The following is a 19,106-nucleotide window of genomic DNA, read 5'->3' as shown; positions in this document are numbered from 1 at the left end:
AAACTATCGGCAATATTATTAAACTTACCAAAAAACACAAAAGATACAAAAAAAGAAAATCAAGAATAAAGAAAATTGCCAATGTTTATGTACTGTATATATATAAAAAAAAAAAAAACAAAATGCAAAGAAATATGATCTAAGTTGAGGATGATCGGCTGATGGACCGATAAAAGTATTTTGAGCGTGGAAGAAAAGACTATTTAACGCGAAATTAACCATTTTTGTGTATTGTACATAAGAAATTCATTGATTTTAAACTATATACATATGTATGTAATAATTTAGTCGTAAAACTGCAAAACAGATTTTAAAATCTTTGTGTGTACCTCAATTGTAATTATTTTTGTTTTTTGGTGTGTATTTTCATCAAGATTTTGCACTCACTACACCTGATTACAATGATTACAACTATGTTTTTGTATAATTTAGATAAATGAATTTTAACACGTATTCAAGACTCCTCGCAGAGATCCGTATCCCTAGTTAATAACAAGATTTCAATGTTGTCAAAGACCGTATCAAATATGAAATATTTTGTCAATTACTCATTCGTAAAATGAAAGCCGAAAATAAAATAATTGTGAACAAATATATTGTATAATGCATCACTTAAGAACAATAATTATTATAATATACATAAGTTTGCGAACCGACGAAGAAGAAATATGTGAACACCTAAGTTGTACTTAATTTTAATGGTATGATTACAGTAATTATTTAATTTATTAATATTATGATTATGCAAATGTAACTAATTTTTAACACTGCACATGCATCGCGATATTTTATAATTTTTCATTCAATGCAAAATTCAAATAACAATAAAAACGAAACTAAAACTTAACTAATTTAATTTGACTTCTTTGACGCTTTCTCCAACTTCAACGCCCGCTTAGTCATAATCCAGAAATAGACAGACGGCAACAAATGTCTCAAATAATATGCAACCTTGGACTGTAGATCGCTAACAATGATATCAGGCTCCTTACGCATAATGCATTGTAGAATGCGCTCGGCTAACTTGTCTGGCGCCATTCCTTTGGCCGTAGTTTCATCCATTTCTAGAAATGAATTATGTTAGCAATGGAAAAGCATTTAAAATGTCTCTACTCACTTCCATAGCTGCTGCCTGAACCAGTCAATGCATTCATCGAGAGTTGCGTGCGCACGTAGCCTGGACTGATGCATGACACATTGATCTTTTTGCTGGCTACCTCAGCGCGCAGAGAATCAGCAAATGCCTGCATTGCATGCTTTGATGCGGAGTAAGCTGCCCTCTGGGGTAGTGCGAATTTACCTTGTACGGAGCTAATGAAGCAAATGTGGCCAGTCTGACGTTTAATCATTGACGGCAACAATGCTGTAATGTAATATATATTTAAAAGAATATTTGTTTATGTATATTTGCTATGAACAGTTCATACCTTTTGTCAATGCCACAGTTCCAAAATAGTTGACAATCATCACTTTAAGATCCACATCGACAGCAGTCGCGGCTACATCGGCACGCACGCTTATGCCACCATTGTTGATGAGTATATCGACTTGGTTGTAAACAGCCAAGGCTCGTGCTGCAAAATCGGGTAGGGAATTGAGCTCAGATAGATCCAATGGCAGCACAGTGGGAGGATAGGCGGGATCCTGTAATTAGTACAGATTTATTAATACCTATTTATTTATTGTTGGGGTATGATTGGAATTTTGTTACGTGATATACAAAGTGTTATATTTACATTATAATGTGCATGTATTTAACCGTTATATGATTAAGCAAATGACCCATTTAACTCTCTACATCACTTACCACATCAAGTGCCATCAGATCTTTCTTAACGCGCTCTAATTCTTCGACGCGACGGGCAGCTAGGATAACCTTGCAGCCTGCACGATAAAAAGACGTGCGCCAGCGACTCGCCAAGTCCTGAGCTGGCACCAGTAATAAGCACAACCTTAATATTTTTGCATGTGAGAATAATTAATAATATATTGTTTCTCCAAATACTCTTGTTACTTACCTTGCCGGGCAGCTGATTTCGGTACTTTTGAGCGCGGAATCGTTGCCATAAATTAATGACGGCTAATGGTAGGGCTATGGGCATTAGAATACTGCCGATTACCCAGTAAATCACATTCCAATCGCTGGAACCCGAACATTTTTCCATTTCTTGTAATTTCATTACCAATATTAAATTTTGCAAACTTTGCACTTTTCTACGATGGACCGTAAAACAAAAAACAAATACAGCTGCTATTCACAACGAAGTGATTCATACTTCGTGGCAACCAGCAGTTGCTTCCGCTGTGTTGTGAATGTCAAAAACACAGCTGTTATTCGTTACGTTGTTGCTCTCTCCGCGTTTGGCATAATAGTTATATTTTGGTTTAATAAAATATGTTCTAATGCATTGCCTGGTTCGACAAACAAGTCGCTTAAGCTGCTGGCTGCCAGCTGCGCGAATTCACACCACAGCCGTGCAACACACTTTCTGGGAACGCGAAAAAAAATCCGGGTATAAAACGAAACTGCCAGAACCTTCAAAAAAACAACAAATTATTGATGGATTTCGTGACTTAAAAGAGGAAATCAAACTATGGAAACAGGAAGTTAAAGAAAAGCTGGAAAGCGATCCGATATTGGTATTTCGCCCCGGAGAAACGGATGTCGTGTTTGATTTCAAAGAACCCGATGTGCTCGACAAGTGGACGGTAACAACGGACGCGGATCATGGAGAGGGTAAGAGCAGTGCCACTCTCGAGCTGAGCGCAGCTGGTGCTGGACTCTTTCATGGCGAAGTTAGCTCGCAGCACACTAAGGATGGCATCATCAAGCGAACTGGCTATGCAAACATACGCACCAAGCGTGTGCGAGTAAGTAAATTCAGTTAATAATAATTGAATGAGTTTATAACAATATCATCTATTGCAGAAATCCTTCAAAAGAGAAACCACCTACGACTGGACACAGTACAACATGCTGATACTCAAAGTCCGCGGCGACGGACGTAGCTATTTGATCAATTTGCATACCGAAGGTTACTTTGATCTGATGTGGAATGATATCTATCATTATGTGTTGTACACACGTGGTGGTCCCCATTGGCAAATTGCTAAAATACCTTTCTCCAAGTTCTTCCTGTCGTCCAAAGGACGCGTTCAGGATCGTCAGAATGCCATACAACTGAATTGTGTAACGCATTTTGGTTTCTCTGTGGCCGCCAAGAAGGGTATGGATGGCCCATTTGGGTTAGAAATTGATTATGTTGGCTTAGAATACGATCCTAGTCATCGGGAGGAGTTTGCCTACGAAATGTACCGAACACCCAAATACATTGCAGCAACGTAAAAACTGTTATTTATTCTGTATAAATGTCGAAATAAATGAGCAACACTTTTATTTTAACACTAGCTGGCAGCACTCTTTCTTTTTTCCCTCTCTCTCTTGCTCTCTCCCAAGTCAGCTGTTTAAATGTTTACATTCGCTCAGTTCTCTTCAGGGTCATGCACTATTTCTTGACGATTCAACAGATACTGCAATTGGCAATTTGCCTTTTACACATTCTTTGCCGTTCACTTTGAAAGGTGCTTCGTCTGTTTCGTCACTCACTCACTCAGTGAGTAGTTGCCAATTAGAATCTCACGAACACTGCTCGCGGTCTGCTCTTTTACAGTCTTTACTCAGTCGCGCACCGTCGCTTGCTCCTGTAAGTTGTAGAGATAACACAAGCGGAAAAAACTTCCGCCTTCTTCTGAAGTTCTTGCGTGCGTGGGTGCTGTGTTGTTGTTCTTGTTGTTATTTACCACTATCAGACGTAAAAATATTAGATAAAAACAAAAATAATGGTGAGTATTTCTTGGGCCTTACATTTTAAATAGAATTCCAAGCGAACAACGTGGCCATGTGACAGTTAAATTAGCACTTGCAACCTTGAAAAGCAACTTGGCGGGCTTGGCGAATTAAATCCTGCTGTTCGCACAACAATAAACTGAAATCAATAATATATAATAGACCCGCCAACCGTGTACGCATTTTACCGGTTTGCGATTGACGATTACGTTGAAATTAATGCGCAACAAAAGAAAAGAAAAACATGTTAACCGAAAAAACCAGTCACAGCGGCCATCGAAAGTGATTGAAACCAGTTGCTATTCAACCGTTTTTTAACCGTTCCTGCTTCTACACTGTTGTCTTTCTACCTGTTGTCAGTCTTTCTTGCAACGGCGTCAACTGCTGACGTTGGCCCTTTTCTTTAAAATGGTGCAATTTACGGTTAGCATCTAGTTCATACACAAAGTGATTTATTCTCATTTGCTTATTATTACAATTGATATATTGTTTATAGCAAGCAATATACTAATCATTTAATCAATATACTAATTAATTAACTTTGCAATTACTTATTATTTTGACTCTCTTTTACTGTTTTCCAGCAAGAAACATATTTGTATGATCCAAAAGTGCTGCAGCAGCTCGATTTTCATCGCAGCCCAGCCAAGTTCCAGCCATTCATCTCGGCTGCCAATCCTGGTGAACCATGGATGAAGGTGCGTCCTTTGAAGGATACGGATTATGATCGCGGCTTTCTGCAGCTGCTTTCCCAGCTCACACATGTGGGCAACGTAACACGCACACAGTTTTTGAGTAAGTGATGAGTTTAGACTTCAAATTCCAGTCTAGCTAATTTTAATAAATCTTTCACAGCGCGCTTTTCACAGATGAAAGCTAGCGGGGATTATTATGTCACGGTTATTGAGGACACACGCAAGGGTGAAATCATTGGAGCTGCCTCCCTAATCATTGAACGCAAGTTCATACACAATTGTGCAGTGGTAAGTTGTCCCACAAGTAACTATATGATCTATTATTGATGATATATTCTTTTTGTTTGCAGCGTGGACGCTTGGAGGATGTTGTGGTCAATGACACCTATCGTGGCAAGCAATTAGGAAAACTGTAAGTTTCACAATTACTCTATAATGCAGATTAATGTCAACATCAACCTCTTTAACAGCATTGTTGTAACCGTGTCGCTGCTGGCCGAGCAATTGGGCTGCTATAAAATGTCGCTGGATTGCAAGGACAAACTCATTAAGTTCTATGAAACACTCGGCTATGTTTTGATACCCGGCAACTCGAATTCAATGACAATTCGCTATGACGAAGAGGCGCCAACAAAACGCAATGTTACCTCAGCCTCTGCCGCAGGTGTTGTCAGCGATGCTTGCCAAACTGTGAGCCTTGATTTTGCCTCTTGACAATTAGCCGCCAACGCTTCTCCAAAATCCAAGCTTTAAGAAAATTGCACAATTTACTTAAAGCGACAGCTGCGCAAGGCGCAATGTCAAAAACTCAAAAAAGAAATGAACTCACTCGGTTACAAAAAAATGTTCATTTCATTTGCTGCATTTGCTAAAATCACTTTTGCACAAAATTGCATTGCACTTGGCGCATGGATTTTTGGACAGCGCTGGCAGGCGGTGGTGTCCTTAATGGTTGGTATCCTAACAACTCCATCCATAAGGACATACAATTAGTTAGATGGCTAAGGCAACCGCAATATGGTTGTATTCTATTTTTGAATCTTACAGAACTCTCAATTTTATAATTTTTTCTCTCTTTTCTGCTACTGAATATGCGATAAAGGTTGTTGTTATAATGCCCTTCAAGAGTACGTTTATCAAGTAGCTTTTAACAATCTACAGATATATATGTGTACGTTTTGCATGTAAATATATACAGTAATTTTTAAAACAACAATTCTATGGCTAACACATTTTTGCTTTATATACAATCTTGATTATTTTGCTATAATTTACAATTAAGAATGGATTTATGGCTCATCCACATGTCACGAATACGAACACAAGTGTCCGCACTTGGGACACTTTGAATGCTTCGCAAAGTACTGCTGCAAATGCTCAATGTGTCCGCCATGGGAACAGCCCTGACACCAGGCGTACACGCCACGCACAATTAGGCCACAGACGCTGCACTTGGCCGACTGCATTGATTTGCATTTATCGCAGTACCAGCCAACATTGCCACCAAGGGGTCGACCACATTCGCCGCAATTCGTGTGCATCACAGTGGAGTGTTGATTTAGCTGTCGCACTGAACGCACCCAGGCACGGTTGATTACCTCGCAGGCTTCGTTCCACAGCTCGTAACGATGCAGCTGATCCACATAGGTGTGAAACCAGTGTTCCTACAAAAATGAACTCATTTTAACTGGGAAATCTTGTGTCTTTGCTAATGAAGAATCCTTACCACAACAGCATCTTCAATTGGTAGCAACTTGCGTGCCTCTCCCAATACAATGAGCACAATTAAAGCGGTCTGCACATCGCCCACATCGTTCTGCAGCATCAGAGCATCGGCCACAAATTGATGTGGCTCCCACATGGGTATTGGTGGCACATGACTCACTTTCAAGATGCTGGGCACATGCGGAGGCTAACGATAGAGAAATACATTTATATTATTTACTCAATTATGCTGCATTCAATGCGCCACTCACCGGCGATTTCTCATGATCGGATGCCTTCAAGTCCAGCTGCGGACGCGCTGCTTGCACATCATGATGCAACGCCGTGTCAGGCAAAGCTAACGCTTTGGTAACATCCGCTGGACCCACGTAAATAAAGCCATTGCGCAACAGTTCAAAGTTATCAAACGTAATCTCGCTGATGATTTGCGTCTCGGAGAGTATCACCGAACTGGTTGGAGGTGGTTGCTGTTTGCCACCACCGCCCAGCTCATCGCCATCTTCGCTGGCATCCGCTGTTTCATGTGCCACCTCTTGGCTGTTGCCATTTAAGTCTTGGCCCATTTCATGTGGCGCCCAATCGCTGGCAACTTGTGTGGCACGGCGCGAACTCATGGGATTCTTTTGGTTGGAGAACGACGAGCGGTGCTCGAAGGGTGGCTCAAAGTGATTGCTGCCATAAAAAAGCTTTACAAAATTCCACAATGTGGTGGCCTGTAAAAGGAGTTTGTTAATATAAATGATAGATGTTAAATATTTGTTGACCTCACATTGTGTTTGCCGTATTTCTTGGATACATTGGCGTTGTGCTCACACAGCTCAGCCAGCTTCTTGCCGCTTAACAGCAGCTCCTTGGCGCAGCCAATGAAGCATTCATGCACCCGCAACTCAGTTGTGGTATCGTGAGCCGGATACCCAGTACCCGAATCCATATTCTGTCAAGGATTAAAGAGAGTTTAAATTTAAAACAAAATGGTCATACATTTTTAAGGTAGACTTGCCATATTCTTGAGCATAAACATGTACATCTTGGAATGATCCAGATGGAATTGCATGTTGCCGGGCTGATTAGATTTACGGCGACTTCTAATGAAAATATATATAGAGTTAATGATTTGCTGGTTTCATGCTTTTTGCCTTGAAAACTCACATGAAGTTGGTGGTTTTGGTATTTGAAGCGCCGCTTGACTTCGTGGCATATTCCTTAATTTTGTTAGCAAACGAAATGTCGCCGTTTCTGCCCAAACTGGCACCCTGAGCATTCGCCTTCAATGCTGGTCGCGTGGCATCCTTAAACGCATGCTTATAAATGATGGAATCCTTGCCAGTAGAGAGTAGACAATGCGAATCGCTGCCCTGCCACGCAATACCCGTGGTGACATTTGTGTGCTCATTAAATGAGGCAAATGGTATATAAGGACGTCTTATGTCCCACACATGGACGCTGTAATCCACAACGAGCGCACAGCTAGCAATGTGGTAACTACAAAGAATAGGCCAATTTAGACAGGTAATCGTTATTAGGAGTAAGGTGACTTACGTGCGCTCGGGTCTCCACTTGACGCGACTCACGACAGCGATAGTGTGAATGGTATACTCGAGACTGGCGCGTCCATCCATGTTCCACACCTTGATCTGCTTGTCCCGACTGCCGGTGGCCAGCCAATTCCGAGTGGGATGCCAATCACAAGTGTAAATCGGACCACTGTGCGCCGTAAACTGCACCATGCACTTGTCACACTTGCGCATGTCCCACAGCTGAACGGTTCCGTTCTCTGAGACGGCGGAGAACACATTCTGTGAGTGTGGCGAGAACTTTAAATCGCGCACCGACTCAGAGTTGCTGAAATATGTGTTCACCGACTTATCGGAGCGAATATCAAAGCATTTGATGGTGCCATCCTGTGAGCCAGAGATTAATATATTGGGTTCGCTGCTGTGAAAGGTGACAGTGTGTGCGGTGCGTTCGTGTTCATTGTAGACAAGCGACTGCTTTTGTCGTCCGAATTTGGATAAATCCCAAATGGAGACGACGCCATTGGTTGCTGCAGTGGCTAATATATTGTTATCCAGTGTACTCCATGCCACATCGTTGGCCGAATAGCTGAGATTTTGGTTTTTTGCCACGCATATTACACACTTCGGTGAAGCCATCGTTGTCAAATGAATAAACCTTAAGCACTGCAATGAAATTGAAATCGTTTATAAAATTCGCAAGCTGCATTTGTTTTGTTTTGTTTGCATACAGCTTCGCCCGGCCACTGCTATTTGGTTGTGATCCTTGTTCAATGCCAGCGCATTGGCATGTCCTTCCACGCATATGCATGATATTGTAGAAGGATCCGAGTCCTCCAGAGTATCAGGCATTTTATTTAAATTTAATTTCCGCACAATTATTGTTGACTACTATTTACTTGTTCTCCCGCTTTAAGACAAACAATAACACAGTCCAACTGTTCTTAACAGCCAGATGAAAATGTTATTTACAGACAACCTGCAAGTGTGAGCAGCAGCTGTTGCCCAAACTGTTATTAACATTAACATAATTATTTAAATTGTAAACAAACTACGTTATTAGTCAGCTGCTCCTCACTTAACAGTCAACATTGCTTTACAAGCGCAACAGCTGTGTGCTATCACAAACATTTGAATGTCATAGTTTAGTACATCGCTCGCAGCCATCGGCATATTTGGCCATTCACACTGCGGTCACATTGAATTGTATTTTCGACTATATGAGAAATTCTATTATTGAAAATCATCTACCATCAAAATGCCGGACATCAAAATAACCCCATTGGGCGCCGGCCAAGATGTGGGTCGCAGTTGTCTGTTGCTCTCGATGGGCGGGAAGAACATAATGCTGGACTGTGGCATGCACATGGGCTACAACGATGAGCGACGCTTTCCAGACTTCTCGTACATTGTGCCTGAAGGACCCATCACGAGTCACATTGATTGTGTGATCATCTCGCACTTCCACTTGGGTAAGTGATTCACTCTATTCATTACAATCACAATATGTACTATATCAACCATAGATCACTGCGGTGCCTTGCCTTACATGTCGGAGATCGTTGGTTACACCGGTCCCATCTATATGACCCATCCAACCAAGGCCATTGCGCCGATTTTGTTGGAGGATATGCGCAAAGTTGCCGTGGAGCGTAAGGGTGAATCCAATTTCTTCACCACGCAAATGATCAAGGACTGTATGAAAAAGGTAATTCCAGTTACATTGCACCAAAGCATGATGGTAGACACCGATCTGGAGATCAAAGCGTATTACGCTGGTCATGTGCTTGGTGCTGCAATGTTTTGGATCAAAGTCGGCTCACAGAGCGTCGTCTATACGGGCGATTACAACATGACACCAGATCGACATTTGGGCGCTGCCTGGATCGACAAATGCCGGCCCGATTTGTTAATCTCCGAGAGCACCTATGCAACGACAATACGCGACTCAAAGCGATGTCGCGAACGTGATTTCCTTAAAAAAGTCCACGAATGCGTGGCCAAGGGTGGCAAAGTGTTGATACCCGTCTTTGCCTTGGGTCGAGCACAAGAATTGTGCATTTTGCTGGAGACGTATTGGGAGCGTATGAACCTCAAATATCCCATATACTTTGCACTGGGTTTGACAGAGAAAGCGAACACTTACTATAAGATGTTCATCACATGGACAAACCAGAAGATACGCAAGACCTTTGTGCATCGTAACATGTTCGATTTCAAGCACATAAAACCATTTGATAAGGCATATATTGATAATCCAGGTGCGATGGTGGTGTTTGCTACGCCCGGTATGTTGCATGCAGGTCTCTCGCTTCAGATCTTTAAGAAGTGGGCGCCCAACGAGAACAACATGGTCATTATGCCGGGCTATTGTGTTCAAGGTACCGTAGGTAATAAAATTCTAAGTGGCGCCAAGAAAGTCGAATTCGAGAACCGACAGGTGGTCGAAGTAAAAATGGCCGTTGAGTACATGAGCTTCTCGGCCCATGCCGATGCTAAAGGTAACTGGAAACTCAATTAGCCAAATAGACAATTGCTTAAACTAAAGATATTTATTTGTTTTTTAGGCATCATGCAGCTTATACAGAACTGTGAACCCAAAAACGTGATGCTTGTGCATGGCGAGGCGGAAAAGATGAAATTCCTGCGCACCAAAATTCGTGATGAATTCAATCTGGAAACATATATGCCGGCTAATGGCGAAACGTGTGTGATCTCCACACCGGTAAAAATACCCGTGGATGCCTCTGTTACTCTGCTTAAAGCAGAAGCACGCTCTTATAACGCACAGCCACCGGATCCAAAGCGACGTCGCCTCATCCATGGCGTTCTAGTGATGAAGGATAATCGAATTATGTTGCAAAATTTAACGGATGCCCTTAAAGAGATCGGCATCAATCGGCATGTCATGCGTTTCACATCAAAGGTGAAAATGGATGATCCAGGACCAAAGATGCGCACCATCGAAAAGCTAAAGCTACTTTTAGAAGAGAAGCTGACTGGCTGGACGGTAACGTTGCAGGATACCGGCATTATAGCTGTGGAGACTGTTGAGGTTCAAGTTCAAGAGGATGAAAAGGATCCAAAGCATAAGACCATTTTAATTACATGGACTAATCAAGATGAAGATATTGGCGCATACATTTTAAATGTCTTGCAGAATATGTGTTAGATTTCATGTATAGAAAGTTCTTGCTGAAGAGCCAGTCTTATCTGATTCCATAGTTCTTAAGTTAAAAGTTTTTCATTTAAAGTTGCTTATTTGAAGTTGTGCTTAAATACATTTTTCAACATTTTTGTATAACAATTTTTCAGGGGTATTCGAAACGAACAGAATAAAGTTGGAGAATAGATCTACAATGAAAGGTCAGTTTTATCATTTCGCTATTCTTGTTTAACAAGAAAGTTAAGGAGGAAGTTAAGGAGGAAGTTGATAAAATTATGGAGATTAAATATGGTAAGAATTGCATGAAATTAAGGGAATAGATTTCAAAATAAAATTGAGTCACCAAGTCAGAAATTTTTGATTGAATTGTGGTTATTTAAGCCAATGCTTAAATACATTTTTGATCATTTTGAACGGCAAGTTTAGAGTGTTTTGGAAAACAAAGTAATACTTAGCTATTACAATTTTAGGCAGAAACAGGACTAGTTCCAAAGGGTTTTAAAGGGAAATAAATCCGAATGGAGTTATAAACCATAATTTTCCAAGTTTTTGTAAGCAGGTTTGGCAGATTATTAGAATGACATGGAACTGTATTATGTTATATTTACTTGACAAAATAGTTAACAGCAAATTCAGTTAATTCGTTCCACGCTATTTATTCTGGGTATATGTTTCAGATAATCATAATTAATCATATTTAATACGCAGCTCTGGCGTTTTCGAATCGTTTTAAAAAGAAATCGCTTGGTTGGTGTTGCTGTTTGTTTGAAGCTGCGTCTGCGAACCTTTTTGGAGTGTTACTTAGACACACTTCTTATGTCAGGGCAGCGGCACCGGAGATGATTTCAATCAGCTCGCGGGTGATGACAGCCTGTCGGGTGCGGTTGAATGTGAGCGTTAGCTTCTCAATCATCTCGCCGGCATTCTTAGAAGCATTGTCCATGGCAGTCATGCGAGAGGATTGCTCGGAGCAAGCACCCTCCTTCATGGTGTAAAAGATGAGCGAAGCCAGAGAGAACTCCAGATAGCTCTTGATCACATCGCTGTCGATGGAGTCGTAAACCGATAACTTCTCCGACTTCTCCACAGTTGGGCCGCTGTAGATGGGCAACGAAGAGCACTGATATGACACCACAGACTTGAATCTGTTGTACACGATCTTGCCCTCGGTGTATTCGTAACCAGTCGACAGCACTTCATGTGCAATCTTGGAGGCATCGAGGAAAGTGGGTGGCAGACGGCCCACTTCATTGGCCACCATCAGGATGTTCTTGCCATAGAGACGGGCCAGAATGGAGCGCGACTTGTCGCCGACGCAGAACACCTTGGTGTTCACATCATCCTGCTGCAGTTCACCGCGAATTTGACGGGCAACACCGGTGTGAACAGCACCGCACAGACCACGATCAGATGTGACGGCGATGAGGAGTTTCTTGGGCTCAGCGGCGCCATCGGCGGCGAGTTCGGTCTTCTCGAAGAACTGCTGAGCACCAACACCGTAGGGACGCGCTGCCTTCAAGTCACGCTCGGCACGAGCGTATTTAGCGGCGGACACCATCTTCATTGATTGCGTAATTTTCTGAATGTTCTTCACGGATTTGAGGCGAATAGAGATGGCCTTCAATGTGGCCATGCCACGCTGTTGTTGGGCCACAATCGTGGCTTCAACAGCCAGTGGCAACAAGAGCTGAGTACGTTGCATCATCATCCTGCGGTAAGCTGTTGAAGTTCCTGCACAATAAAAATTAGCACAAAAAATCCGACGAACCAGCCAGCGAAAATTTACCTGCGTGAAGTTGGCAGCGAGACGTATGTTATAACACAGGCGTTAGTGTTGCCACATTTCGCAACTGTCAGCGCCATGTTGTGAATGTCAGCGTCGGCTGTGAATGACATGCCTGATAATGTTTATTAAATAATAAGTACACTAAAACTGCACTTAAATTAGATACACCATTTACAAATAATCTATTTTATGATTAAGTAAACAAATTCAAAGTGCTTTAGAGCAAATTCGATGTTCAATCGATTGCATATTTCAAGTCAGCTGCTGAGCTATTCGATAGTGCAGCCCTTGTTCGCGTGCCATCGCTGAATCCACCAAAAGAAAGAAGAAGAAGCAAAAGCTGACGTACTCGGGGAAAAGATTAGAAAATAACAAAAAGAAAACGAAATTATTTAACATTAACATTGGGCACAACGTAATAGTAACGTAATAATGTAACATTGTGTATCTATCTGCAACGCGCGTTAGTCTTTAATTTCGTCTTAAGCCTCGATTGAAATCCCGAAAGTATGTTGGAAAATTGTTGCTCGTCGTCGTCGTCGTGTGCAAAGGAAACACAAAACTTATAGATTTCGAAGCGTACGTGCAAAAAAAGGAAGACAAGTGGGAGGAAGGCTAAAGTGATTTGTTGATAAATTCACATGTGTATGCAGATATAAATCTCAAGTGCAAACATCTCAGACACGTTAACAGCTGCTGGCCCAAAATAAAAGGAATACGCGATAAATACAAAAAACGGCTGCATAAGTAGGTACCAATACGATGATGATGATGTTGTGTTGGTAGTGCTGGTGTACACGCATTAATGTTAATGCCTCTTTATCTCGCTCTCTCTCTCGCTCTCACATTTATTCGTCAGCCTGCCCAGCGCCTCTTCTTCTGCCTTCAACAATAGTCAACACACAGCAAACATAGCGAAAGAACAGCAACAGCTGTGTGTGTGTTGTGCGTGCGTGTGTGTGTGCTGTTAGCTGCGCAAGTGTGTGTGTGTGTGTTGTGTAGTTGTTGTTTTGGGTGTTTGTCGGACGTAACAAAATATTGAGCCGTCGAGCAAAACACATGATGTGGTCGTTCTTCTCGCGCGACTCCTCCAAAGATTTCCCATATGACATTGGCGAACCCGTCGCTGGCTTTGACAACTATTCCATATGGACACTGCACAAGGCCAAACGCAAGGCAACCCAAGAGGAGGTCTCTGTCTTTGTCTACGACATTCGCAGCGGTTCCGATACAAAATGTGAGCTGGCCAAGGCGGCATTGAAACGCCTAAAGACGTTGCGTCACCCAAGCATATTGCAATATTTGGATTCGCTGGAAACCGATAAGATGTTATATGTGGCCACAGAGGCTGTGGAACCGCTGGGTACATTCTTCACCAAACTGGCCACAGACAATGTACAAAAGGGTCTCTATTTGGCCTGGGGCATCTTCCAAATCACAGTAAGTCCACTAAAATGATGAACGTAAAAATATGTATATAGTTAACATTTTCTCAATTTTATAGCGTGCTCTTTCCTTTCTCAATAACGATGGCAATTTGCGGCACAACAACGTCTCCGCCTGGTCAGTGTTTGTGAATGCCTCCGGCGAATGGAAACTGGGCAGTTTGGAGTATGTTGCAGCTGCTGATGGCAATCCTATGCCGCCTGTCAAAATACCCGTGACTCTGGAAGTTTACGATGCTCCAGAGAAGAACGATCAGAGCAAGCTAAAGGCAGCCACTAAATGGTAAATATCATACAACACTTTATACATTATTTGCTCATACTTTTTCTTCACAGCTCTGTGGATATGTGGGGCTTGGGCTGCCTGGTTTGGGAGGCCTTCAATGGCGTGCTGCGACAACGTTCCAATCTTAAGGATATTGAACACATACCCAAGTCACTGCAGTCGCTTTATTGCGAACTTGTTGGCGCCTCGCCTTCAAATCGACCAAATCCAGCAGATATTATTACACGATGTCGCAAGCCAGGTGGTTTCTTCAAGAACGATTTGGTGGACACGTTGCTATTCCTCGAGGAGATCCAAATCAAAGACAAGGCGGAGAAGAATCGTTTCTTTAGCGGTCTGACCACACACTTGGAGAACTTTCCTGATAATGTTTGCAAACACAAAATACTTCCACAACTGATAACCGCCTACGAATATGGCGACGCTGGTTCTGCGGTTTTGGCACCCATGTTTAAGGTAAATCTTGCTTAAAATTTGCTTTGCAATCTTTAAAGTTAATGCTTTTAATTTATCTATAGCTTGGCAAACTGCTGGACGAAGTGGAGTATCAGAAACGCATTGTGCCCTGCGTTGTCAAGTTGTTTGCTTCAACGGATCGTGTGACGCGTTCACGGCTGCTGCAGCAACTGGAGCTGTTCATTGCGCATCTGCAGCCACCAGTGGTCAATGAACAGATCTTTCCTCAAGTGGCACATGGCTTCCTCGACACAAATGCCACCATACGCGAGCAGACGGTGAAGTCCATCATACACTTGGCACCCAAACTCAACTACAACAATTTGAATGTAGAAGTTTTGCGGCATTTTGCGCGTCTGCAAGCGCGCGATGATCAGGGCGGCATACGCACCAATACAACAGTGTGTCTGGGCAAGATTGCACCGCATCTGCATCCACAGGTGCGTCAACGTGTGCTCGTTTCGGCATTTATACGTGCCATGCGTGATCCGTTTCCGCCAGCGCGAGTCGCTGGCGTTTTGGCGCTGGCAGCCACACAGCAATATTTTCTACTCAATGAGGTGGCCAATCGTGTCTTACCATCATTGTGTTCGCTAACGGTCGATCCAGAGAAAACGGTGCGCGAACCAGCCTTCAAAACAATACGCGGTTTTCTGGGCAAGCTCGAGAAGGTGTCCGAGGATCCAAGTTTGCGCGAGACAATGGGTAAGTTGAGAAACGATAGTAGAAGTAGTAAACGAAAACTAAATTTTTTTGTTTGTAATTTGCAGAAGCGGACGTTCATACCGCAACGCCTTCAATTGGAAATGCGGCTGCCACCTGGGCGGGCTGGGCTGTGACCGCTGTAACTGCCAAGTTCTATCGCAGCCAAAGCGATTCATCTCGACCAAGGCCGCCATTAACAGGCCGCAATCTCTCCAAGCCAGCATCACTTGGTAAGCTAATTACTTGGTTTTTGTTTTATAGTTTATGATTGATTTGAAATGTTTATGATTACAGAGCAACCATCGAGCAGCAGCTTATCGACCACAACAAGTAGCGTAACCTCGATGACATCGTTGGAGCACGAAAGCAATGATACGTCTGCCTCGGCCTCTGATTATGGCAACAACGATTGGGATAATGAGAACTGGGGAGAAATGGATGTAAGTTGATTAGTTGCCAACTAAACTATTCCCATATATTGATATAAATAATTGCAATTGTGCAGACTTCGCAGGATCCAAGCAGTCCTCTGGCAGCTACTTCCAACAATGGCCAACTGGTTGCAGCAAATGCCCTCAACGAAGTGCGCGATGGCTGGGACAACGAGGAGTGGGGCAGCCTAGAAGAGGATCCTGTAAGTTAGACAAGAATTACATTTAATCTTGAATCCATACTCATGACTCATTTTGTCGCAGTGCGAGGAAGAAGAGCAAGCCGAGCAGGAGCAGCAGCAGCAACAGATGGCCAGACAATCGATATCCTCAACCACATCATCCAGTCAGCAGCAACAGCGACCATTGCTGCCGCATCAGCATCAACAGCAATTGCAGCAGCATGAGCTGAACGATCTGATTGAACCACTTGCCAAGCTTAACTCACACATCACAACATCGCCATCGAGACAGCAGCAGGCGACGCTGAGGCCCAAAGAGTTGGCCAATCTGTCGAGCAGTGCCACAACATCGCCAACAACGCCGGGTGCATTGACCAATTGCAATAACATTAGTCCGCCTTCAGCGCATTTAAACAATTCAATGCATAATGCCAATTGGAACAGCGATTCGTGGGCCGATGGCGAGTTTGAGCCTTTCGATGATCCGGGATCAGGTACGTTTATCAAGCATTGCCTTGAGTATAGTTAATAATGGATGTGTTTTCGTGCAACTTTTTAGGCAACAGCAAACTGGACGAAGCGCGTCGCAAGCGTGAGGAGAAAAAGTTGCAACGTCAGCGGGAATTGGAGGCGCGTCGAGCGCAACGCGCCACTGGCCCATTAAAATTGGGCGCTAAAAAGCTTTAAACGGATTTACAGACAAAACAAAAACAACCAGCAAAAGTGCTTGCAATTTCTACCATTGTATATTTATTAGCTCTTATTCCAAAAACTGTAAGCCTAAAGTGTATGCGTGTCATCTGTGTATATCTGTCTGTCTGTTTTGCGATTGAGCGTGTGTGCGTGTGTGCCTGTGTGTGTGTGTGTTTTTTGCATTGAATGCAGTCTCGATGTTTAAGCCTCCATTTCGATTTTTTGCCCATAGGCGCAATAAAACAAAACAAAAAATTGCATACTTAAAGCATAAGTATAACGCTGGAATGATATTATTTAAGCATTGGAATCCTCGTAAGACACTCTCTCTTTAAACTAACTAAACGAATCTTAGTTAACAGTGTAAAACCAACAACTAGCTAGTAAATAATTTTGAAATTTATAGCAATCCTCGAAAGATGATGATAGAAGATGAAGATGATTTCATCATCCTACGATATCTTTTTTGATAACATTCATGTGTGCTAATATCAAATTGCATTGTCTCTCGTTGTGTGTGTGTGTCTTTGTATGACTGTATGCATGCGTGTGTATTTAACAATTTAATCAAATTCAATTCAGTCTGCCTGCTGTGTTTTGTATGGAGAAAAGTCCCTAAGATATTTGCTCAGCCATTTTCCGATTTAAAAACGAATTAGTATTCCAGATTTGACTTTCTAGGAGCGCGCGCTGTACAACAAAATTTGTAAAACGCGTATAGCAAAACTAAAGTAAACCAAATGTGAATTTTAATAAATATATATATATATATACATATACATATATTGTATTTTTATATAGTACCTAAACACAAATAAACGAGACGAAGAAAAAAAAACAACATTGAAAACAAAATGATAAAATGCTAAATCAAACCAAAAAAAAAGAAAGAAATGGATATGAGAAACAACCGCAAGCAATTATCAAACGAAATAATTTGTAAGCTTTTTCATATTACAAACAATTTGTACGTAGTAAAAATTGCACCTGTTATTTCCTATGTTGCTATATAGGAACAAATGATACGAAAACCGAAAGCACACACAGTGAATCAATTTGGTCAAGTAAATACAATTTTTAAATGTGAATTTTCCCACTAACAGCACCAAGCGCAAACCATTTTTTGCATCTCAAAGTTACATAAACAATAACAAATACCTTACCTTACCTTACCTAATATAATATATATATATAGCCTGTATATACTTATACATACATACATGAGTACATCCATGCATACATATATATATTCATATATATATATACATAACATATACGCCGATTTTTTCCAATACCTCAATATCAGTGTACAATTTTTCCATATATATTTTTTAATACCCAAAAACCAAACAAAACCAAAAAAAAAAAAAAAACCGATAACCGATAAAAGTAAAACATCAAAACCAAAAAATATGAAAAACGGAGTAATGTTGAATTTTGAAATCTGATTGTTGTCGCCGCGTCAGTTGTTTATGAAATTGGTACATATTGCAATTTATCTAGCAAAAAAGAAAATTACAGAAAAAAAAAAGAAAAAAACGAAAAACCGAATACCAAAATAACAACAACAACAACGTAATGCTAACTAGTCCTAGAGAAATGAGAAACGTATTTGTGGCATTCATTTTAAATAACATTTCTAGAAAATACAATTTTCAGAGCAACATTAAATTAGTGAATGAAATTTATTACAACTAAAACATGACAAATTCATTGTTTAGACAAATTTTAAAGACTGCAAAGAATTCATTGAAAAGTGGTAATGATAGAAAACAAAAACAAAAACAAAAACCAAACAACAAAAGATGAAAAACAAAAGTAAAATGATGAAGAAAACAAAACGAAACAAAATTAACAAATTATTTAGTACTAATCATCAGTAAAAATACATTTTGAAAAATTTAACATATTTTGGAGTCTTTGTGTCTAATTGAAATTTGACTATTTGTTTTACAGCGAGCAAACAGCTGGACATTGAGAGTTTAACTGTAGCATAAATTAGCATTTTATACTTCTATATATGTACATATATGTATATATAGTATATAGAGCAAGCAGCTGATGGAATTCTTTTGTTCAGCCACCCTCAACACAAATGGTCAGGCAATTCTGAAAATTGGTTTCACAACTGTTTCGCATTGTTTGCTAATTGCAACAATTAAACCAATGGCATTA

The 19,106-nt window shown here is 41.3% G+C and overlaps 7 protein-coding genes across 10 annotated transcripts; 4 read left to right on the top strand and 3 right to left on the bottom strand.

The window, feature by feature from the left end:
• Positions 1–3: 3 nt before the first annotated feature.
• On the bottom strand, positions 4–2,252 carry LOC133838201 (dehydrogenase/reductase SDR family protein 7-like). The gene is given in 6 exon segments (XM_062269209.1): positions 4–1,064; positions 1,118–1,363; positions 1,428–1,644; positions 1,808–1,897; positions 1,899–1,952; positions 2,019–2,252. Coding segments are annotated over 6 exon segments (981 nt in total). The 5' UTR covers positions 2,181–2,252; the 3' UTR covers positions 4–852.
• A 63-nt stretch (positions 2,253–2,315) lies between these two features.
• Positions 2,316–3,408, top strand: LOC133838203 (complex I intermediate-associated protein 30, mitochondrial). Its single transcript, XM_062269211.1, has 2 exons — positions 2,316–2,871; positions 2,930–3,408. The coding sequence occupies exons 1-2, from the start codon at positions 2,404–2,406 to the stop codon at positions 3,344–3,346; spliced, it is 885 nt and encodes a 294-aa protein (XP_062125195.1). The 5' UTR covers positions 2,316–2,403; the 3' UTR covers positions 3,347–3,408.
• Positions 3,409–3,686: 278 nt separating this feature from the next.
• Positions 3,687–5,758, top strand: LOC133838204 (probable glucosamine 6-phosphate N-acetyltransferase). 2 transcript variants are annotated; one of them, XM_062269213.1, is made up of 6 exons: positions 3,687–3,843; positions 4,432–4,642; positions 4,703–4,830; positions 4,893–4,954; positions 5,013–5,232; positions 5,645–5,758. In XM_062269213.1, the coding sequence occupies exons 1-6, from the start codon at positions 3,841–3,843 to the stop codon at positions 5,684–5,686; spliced, it is 666 nt and encodes a 221-aa protein (XP_062125197.1). In that variant the 5' UTR covers positions 3,687–3,840; the 3' UTR covers positions 5,687–5,758. The 2 variants fall into 2 exon arrangements, with proteins under 2 accessions (XP_062125197.1, XP_062125196.1); XM_062269212.1 differs by lacking the exon at positions 3,687–3,843 and adding an exon at positions 4,142–4,270.
• Positions 5,433–8,743, bottom strand: LOC133838199 (GATOR2 complex protein WDR24). Its single transcript, XM_062269207.1, is given in 9 exon segments — positions 5,433–6,206; positions 6,269–6,454; positions 6,519–6,980; positions 7,037–7,201; positions 7,268–7,352; positions 7,417–7,749; positions 7,807–8,387; positions 8,389–8,447; positions 8,513–8,743. Coding segments are annotated over 9 exon segments (2,349 nt in total). The 5' UTR covers positions 8,634–8,743; the 3' UTR covers positions 5,433–5,849.
• A 183-nt stretch (positions 8,744–8,926) lies between these two features.
• On the top strand, positions 8,927–11,146 carry LOC133838200 (integrator complex subunit 11). The gene is made up of 3 exons (XM_062269208.1): positions 8,927–9,253; positions 9,308–10,282; positions 10,349–11,146. Exons 1-3 carry the CDS (start codon positions 9,040–9,042, stop codon positions 10,951–10,953), a joined length of 1,794 nt encoding a protein of 597 aa, XP_062125192.1. The 5' UTR covers positions 8,927–9,039; the 3' UTR covers positions 10,954–11,146.
• A 432-nt stretch (positions 11,147–11,578) lies between these two features.
• LOC133835844 (ATP synthase subunit gamma, mitochondrial) lies at positions 11,579–12,864 on the bottom strand. Its single transcript, XM_062265966.1, has 2 exons — positions 12,734–12,864; positions 11,579–12,678 (listed from the first exon to the last, which is right to left on the bottom strand). The coding sequence occupies exon 2, from the start codon at positions 12,653–12,655 to the stop codon at positions 11,762–11,764; it is 894 nt and encodes a 297-aa protein (XP_062121950.1). The 5' UTR covers positions 12,656–12,678; positions 12,734–12,864; the 3' UTR covers positions 11,579–11,761.
• Positions 12,865–12,928: 64 nt separating this feature from the next.
• Positions 12,929–17,205, top strand: LOC133835842 (N-terminal kinase-like protein). 3 transcript variants are annotated; one of them, XM_062265965.1, is made up of 10 exons: positions 12,929–13,480; positions 13,593–14,173; positions 14,238–14,461; positions 14,515–14,920; positions 14,983–15,625; positions 15,691–15,855; positions 15,920–16,065; positions 16,140–16,259; positions 16,321–16,732; positions 16,798–17,205. In XM_062265965.1, exons 2-10 carry the CDS (start codon positions 13,793–13,795, stop codon positions 16,923–16,925), a joined length of 2,625 nt encoding a protein of 874 aa, XP_062121949.1. In that variant the 5' UTR covers positions 12,929–13,480; positions 13,593–13,792; the 3' UTR covers positions 16,926–17,205. The 3 variants fall into 3 exon arrangements, with proteins under 3 accessions (XP_062121949.1, XP_062121947.1, XP_062121948.1); XM_062265963.1 differs by having other exon boundaries at positions 16,131–16,259; XM_062265964.1 differs by having other exon boundaries at positions 12,929–13,484; positions 16,131–16,259.
• The last annotated feature ends 1,901 nt before the right edge of the window (positions 17,206–19,106 follow it).

The sequence above is a fragment of the Drosophila sulfurigaster genome, chromosome 2R (genome assembly GCF_023558435.1).
Source record: "Drosophila sulfurigaster albostrigata strain 15112-1811.04 chromosome 2R, ASM2355843v2, whole genome shotgun sequence".
Taxonomy (NCBI): Eukaryota; Metazoa; Arthropoda; class Insecta; order Diptera; family Drosophilidae; genus Drosophila; species Drosophila sulfurigaster.
This window is presented reverse-complemented; position numbering and strand designations above follow the sequence as displayed.

Excerpts from the sequence above, each read along its gene's own strand:
- LOC133838203 (XM_062269211.1), top strand. The coding sequence starts at position 2,404 with ATGCATTGCCTGGTTCGACAAACAAGTCGCTTAAGCTGCTGGCTGCCA. Across the intron at positions 2,872-2,929 it reads TACGCACCAAGCGTGTGCGA|AAATCCTTCAAAAGAGAAAC; the intron begins GTAAGTAAATTC and ends CATCTATTGCAG.
- LOC133838204 (XM_062269212.1), top strand. Across the intron at positions 4,831-4,892 it reads TCATACACAATTGTGCAGTG|CGTGGACGCTTGGAGGATGT; the intron begins GTAAGTTGTCCC and ends TTTTGTTTGCAG. Across the intron at positions 4,955-5,012 it reads GGCAAGCAATTAGGAAAACT|CATTGTTGTAACCGTGTCGC; the intron begins GTAAGTTTCACA and ends CCTCTTTAACAG.
- LOC133838200 (XM_062269208.1), top strand. The coding sequence starts at position 9,040 with ATGCCGGACATCAAAATAACCCCATTGGGCGCCGGCCAAGATGTGGGT. Across the intron at positions 9,254-9,307 it reads CATCTCGCACTTCCACTTGG|ATCACTGCGGTGCCTTGCCT; the intron begins GTAAGTGATTCA and ends TATCAACCATAG. Across the intron at positions 10,283-10,348 it reads GGCCCATGCCGATGCTAAAG|GCATCATGCAGCTTATACAG; the intron begins GTAACTGGAAAC and ends TTTGTTTTTTAG.
- LOC133835844 (XM_062265966.1), bottom strand. The coding sequence starts at position 12,655 with ATGATGATGCAACGTACTCAGCTCTTGTTGCCACTGGCTGTTGAAGCC.
- LOC133835842 (XM_062265963.1), top strand. The coding sequence starts at position 13,793 with ATGATGTGGTCGTTCTTCTCGCGCGACTCCTCCAAAGATTTCCCATAT. Across the intron at positions 14,174-14,237 it reads GGGGCATCTTCCAAATCACA|CGTGCTCTTTCCTTTCTCAA; the intron begins GTAAGTCCACTA and ends TCAATTTTATAG. Across the intron at positions 16,733-16,797 it reads TTTCGATGATCCGGGATCAG|GCAACAGCAAACTGGACGAA; the intron begins GTACGTTTATCA and ends GCAACTTTTTAG.